This window comes from Carlito syrichta, unplaced genomic scaffold (genome assembly GCF_000164805.1).
Source record: "Carlito syrichta isolate Samal-C Ts95f unplaced genomic scaffold, Tarsius_syrichta-2.0.1 Scaffold301654, whole genome shotgun sequence".
In the NCBI taxonomy this organism is placed as follows: domain Eukaryota; kingdom Metazoa; phylum Chordata; class Mammalia; order Primates; family Tarsiidae; genus Carlito; species Carlito syrichta.
Window position 1 is genome coordinate 77,862 of NW_007245750.1, and position 5,517 is coordinate 83,378.

The 5,517-nt window shown below is 43.7% G+C and overlaps 1 protein-coding gene across 2 annotated transcripts in view; it reads left to right on the forward strand.

Annotated features, from left to right (window-relative positions):
- The window catches only part of ACADM (acyl-CoA dehydrogenase, C-4 to C-12 straight chain), a 29,938-nt gene that overhangs the window by 7,798 nt on the left and 16,623 nt on the right, over positions 1 to 5,517 (forward strand). For both annotated transcript variants that reach the window (XM_008055082.1, XM_008055083.2), the window contains 2 exons: positions 2,103 to 2,233; positions 4,801 to 4,909. In XM_008055082.1, coding sequence (XP_008053273.1) covers positions 2,103 to 2,233; positions 4,801 to 4,909 — 240 coding nt within the window. The remainder of the gene's footprint in view (positions 1 to 2,102; positions 2,234 to 4,800; positions 4,910 to 5,517) is intronic.

Here is a 5,517-nt window from a genome sequence, read left to right on the forward strand (position 1 = left end):
CGGCAATCCACTTACCTCAGCCTCCCAAGGTGCAGGATTACAGGCTGAGCCACCGAGCCCGGCTATCTTTTTTTTTTTTTCATTAATAAGAGTCATGGCTGGGCATGGTGGCTGGCACCTGTAATCTCAGCACTTTGGAAGGTAGAGGTGAGAGGACTGCCTGAGCCCAGGGATTTGAGACCAGCCTGAGCAACCTGAAAAGACCTTATCTCTACAATAAATCAAAAAATTAGCTGGGCATGGTGGTGCATGCCTGTAGTTCCAGCTACTTGGAAGGTTGAGACGGAAGGATCGTCTGAGCCCAGCAGGGTCGAGGCTGCAGTGGCCATGAGCATGCCACTGTACTCCAGCCTGGACCACAGAGTAAGATTCCAACTCAAAAAAAAAAAGAAAAGAAAAAGAAAACTCTTCCAGATTCCATGGTACTTAGGGACAGATCTTTCATTTCTTTTATAATTTTATTTTATTTATTTTTTGAGTCAGGTTCTTACTCTGTCTCCCAGGCTAGAGTAGAGTACAGTGGTAAAACATGGCTCACCCCAGCCTCAAGTTCCTGGGCTACCTGCCTACCTCAGCCTCCAAGTAGCTGGGATACAGGTGCATGCCACTACGCCAGGCTAAGTTTTTTCAAGAGACAAGTTCTCGCTATATTGACTAGGCTGGTCTTGAACTTCTGGGGCTCAAGCGATCCTCCAGCCTCGGCTTCCCAAAGTGCTGAGATTACAGGCGTGAGCCACCCCATCTGGCCTCTTGTTATAATTTTACCACCTCATGCCGTAAAAGGTGTTCAATACATGTTTGAATGATTTCACTGTAGTTTTCTCCTATCAATTCAAATCCCCTCCGTTGGCCATACACCTCCTCAGATATCTGCAGATAGTTATTAGAACAGCACGTGGAAGGTAGTGAGTTGTGGTTGCTCTTGTTCTTCCCCTGTAAGTCCCTCCTTCATACTTTTGTGATAATAAACTACCTCAAATGCAAACCAGCCAGGCGCGGCCTGTGCCTGTGGTTCCAGCTACTCAGGAGGCTGAGGAGGGAGGGTCGCCTGAGCCCAGGAGGTCGAGGCTTCAGTGAGCTGCAATCACATCTGTGACTAGCCACTGCACTGCAGCCTGGGAAGCATAGCACAGCCCTGTCTCTAACAATGCGTCCATAAAGTAAAATGCAGATTCAAATGTGTCACTCTCTTGCATTTACAGAAACATTCAGTGATTCCGAGCTGTCAGTGGCAGTGGTACTTGGTCGATTTTCACCTCTGGGAGCCCGTTTTAGAATATGCCTTCCTCAGAAACACACGTGCACTCCTCACTTTACCTTCCTCACCCACTCACCGTTACTGCTTGCGTCGCATCACTTCTGCTTAAGAGCCGCAAGGGGCTCCCTGTTCCACCCGACAACATCTTAGATGCTTCCTGTGTTGTCTGCTTCCTCCTTTTCTTCCCAGACTCACGTCCTGCCATGCCCTTCTACGCACTGGGTTCACGTGTTAAAGAATCCTGGTCTCAGCACTGCAGACACTGAGTAGCCCTGCTTCCTCTCTCAGAATCGTCACGTATGCTGATATTTCTGCCTGGGACACTCTTCCCTCTTCCCAAAAAGTCCCTTTTCCTTTCTGAGACTTAATGTAAACATCGTCTCCTTTGGGAAGCCAGTTTCTGAAGCACGTTGAGTATCCCCTTCACACTGAGACAGAATTCCAATAGAACTGTTTATCTCCACCATTACATTGCAAAAATCTCTAGACAGGATGGCTTTCATCTCTGGTCTTCCCATGCCCTAGTTTGTAGCCTGGTACATAGGAGACACTCAGTGAGGGTATGAAGGAATGAGTACACGTGGCATGGGGTTTAATGAGCTTATTTGAAGATACCTGACATTTTAATGTTTGAAATGGCTTATTGGTATCCTGTGCCTGATTTTAATTTATATGTTAAATGGTTTTACATTTGAGTGATTTATTTGGCTTTTTAAGAACATTTTAACTTTAGGTACTTTAAAATATTTTAAATACTGGCTTAGAAAAGAAACACAGTCCTGTCTTTCAGGCATTCAAAGTTTAATTAACGTGTACTTTTTCCTCTTGCTTCTGTATGTTCAAGGCCTACTGTGTGACGGAACCTGGCGCGGGCTCTGATGTAGCTGGCATACAGACCAAAGCAGAGAAGAAAGGAGATGAGTATGTTATCAATGGTCAGAAGATGTGGATAACCAATGGCGGGAAAGCCAACTGGTATGTTGCTCAGTCATCTCTGGGTGTTTCTTAATTGCTTGGAGTTCGGAATCTTCTCTTTCTTCTTCCCTTTATTTTTAAGACACTGTTACAGTTATGGAACTGGAAGATGTACATGCGATTATAAAGAGTTTAGTGATTTTCCAAAGCAGTTTTTAAGTCCCTGAACTATTTTTTCGGATTAACTCTCAGAAGTTTAATTTGTCAAATAAGAGTTCCTGCTCTGGGCCAGCCTGATTAGGAAGGCCAGCATTCCACCCACACCCCTCTCCCCCACCCGCACCTCCTTGGAACTCCTGAAACGCCAAAGAAGAAGGAAAGCCATGTCACTAGTTGTCAGATGTGCACAGAGGCTGCCTAAGACTTGAGTTGTCCATTAGGGAAGACAGTTGACTTTATAAAACTAAAAAATATATGGTCCAAAAATAATATGAAGTTCCATAAAAGGTCAAAAAGTCCTTTATATTTGTAGAAATGTAAAACTTTAAAGAAAAACACTTGCTAGCGTGTTGAAAATGAAAAGGAAAGCTTACTAAGTAGCTACAAGTTTAATCGGCATGAACAGTGTGAGTCTTTAAAAAGCTAATGGAATTTTAAACCATAGAAGCATAGCATCAACAGGAGAGGAAAACAGTGCCATTCTGGGCAGCGCATCTTTTTTTTTTTTTTTTTTGAGTCAGAGTCTCACTGTCACCCAGGCTGGTGTGCAGTGGCACACTCACGGCCACCCCAGAGTCGACCTGCTGGGCTCAGGCAATCCTTCCACCTCAGTCTTCCAAGTAGCTGGAACTGCAGGTGTGGCTAATTTTTTGATTTATTGTAGATATGAGGTATCGCCATGTTGCCCAGGCTGTTCTCGAACCCATGGGCTCAGGCAGTCCTCTCACCTTGACCTCCCAAACTGCTATGGGCAGTGCATTTTAAGACATGTGTTGAGAAATGGAATAAACACAGATGCAGGTCACTGACCTGTCAGGAGAAGCCTAAGCCATGGTGTGAAAAGATAATGCATGTGATTATTTTGGAAGAGTCTCAACATTTTTGCATACTATTACAGAGAAAGAAAAGCAGGCCTATGTGTTTACTTTAGAAAGCCAGATTATGTTTTTATTTTTATTTATTTTTTTGAGTTGGAGTCTTACTCTGTCATCCAGGCTGGAGTGCAGTGGCACGCTTCCGGCCACTGCAGCCTCGGCCTGCTGGGATCAGGCAATCCTTCCGCCTCAGCCTTCCAAGTAACTGGAACTACAGATATGTACCACTTCCTGGCTAATTTTTTGATTTATTGTAGAGATGAGGTCTTGCCAACTTGCCCAAGCCGTTCTCGAACCCCTGGACTTAGGCAGTTCTCCCACCTCTGCCTCCCAAAGTGCTGGGATTACAGGTGTGACCCACTATGCCTGGCCTCAGAAAGCCAGTTTAGAACTAATAGCTGAGAGTTAGAAAAATGTAGAATTTAACTCAATGTAAGGACTGGCTTTCCAGTAATAGTGCTGTTAAGTTGTCGTGGTAAATACTGTATTTATCATTATAAGTGTATCGTAGAGACTTTCTGGAAGAACTTTTTGTTGATTGAAATAATGTACTATAAGTTGTGTTTCTCCTCATCTGCAAAAATTCTGATTAAACATGTTTTTGTGCTGTATAGTACAGTTTCCTAGCAAGTGAAGCATCATTTTTGGGAATGAGCTTACGAGAAAGTTATTTACTTTAAACATACCAGTCAATGCCTTATTAGTATCCTAAATATGTTTAGTATTATGGAATGCTGAATCATGACTGTTAAGCAATTCACGGAAATATCAGCAAGTAATGAAAAAGCGAAGAAACTATTAAAGTTTAACAAGTTGAATGAAATTTAATACAAAGACAAGTTTTTAAGTTTAACAACTGATTACAGCTCGTTATAGTAAGACAAATTAGGTAATACATGAAACTAGAAAACAATTTTTGCTGTTTTGTTACTATTATTATTAAATAAAACTATAGAGTGAATGGTAGTGTATAAATGACAGAAAACACATTTGCTGTTTAAGGAAGAATATGCCTTTTAAAAAGTATATTCTATATGTACCAGGACATATAGAGCATGGGTTAGATGGATGTTTTGATGTTTGCATTGTTTTCCTTAGGTTTCATGTCAAAACCTTTCTGAGAAAAATCCTTCTAGATTTTTCCCTCTACGTATATACTTAGGATAAAGTTTAATTTATATATTAGGCCCAGTAAGAGATTAGCAACAACAATAACAAAGTAGAACACTTGTAGCAGCTACTGTCATAAGAGTTCAAGTGAATGTGTTTTCTCTCTCTGCACATCTTATTGGACTGTCTTGCAGGTAAGTGAAACCTGTGGGTGAAGGGGCCTGCTGTGGGCCCGGGTTGAAATCCTAGCCTTCCACATGCTGGATATGGGACTCGGGCGAGTGTTTAAGCCTGTCTGCCCCTTTGCCTCCTCGTGTGTGAAATAGAGGCAGTAAGGTGGGCATTGTTGGCAGGACTGAGACAGCAGTCACCGCATGTCATTTGCTGATAATCACTGTCACCATTACCATGTGTCTGCGTCAGGTACTTTGTGTTGGCACGTTCTGATCCAAATCCCAAGACTCCTGCAGGTAAAGCCTTTACTGGATTCATTGTGGAAGCAGATACCCCAGGAGTGCAGATCGGAAGGAAGGTAGGTTGTGCGTCGGTGACTAAGTCCTCAAATGTTACCGTCACTGTAAATCTTAAAATTCCTTCGCTTTCCTTTGATGAAAACATTTTGATTGTATGAAGTTAGAATAAAAATAAAGCTGTGTTTTGATGATATCAGGTCAGATAGTCCATGTGTTGCTGAGGATTTTGAGTTGAGAACAGTCATTTCAAGTTGTTTTGTGGGAGTAGCCGTTCATGGTGCCAGCCAGGAGAGAAAGCCGATGCCGGCTGTGAGGGACAAGGACGTCTGACACCGGGCTGTCATGCATATTGTCGGTCCCGTTTTAAGAGTCGTAGAGGTTTCCGAGGACTTCTCCACGCTTTTCCCCACTGGATCCTCACAGCAGCCTCTGGGTAGGACAAGTGGCCATTGTGCCCGTTTTACCGATGAGACGGTGAAAGCACTGTGACCCTGAGCCCGTGGGTTCGAGACCTGCCTGGGCAGCGAGACCTCATCTCTACAATAAATCAAAAAATCAGCCGGGCGTGGTAGCGCACACCTGTAATTCCGGCTACTTGGAAGGCTGAGGCAGAAGGATCGCCGGAACCCAGCTGGTCGAGGCTCCGGTGGCCGGGAGCGGCCACTGC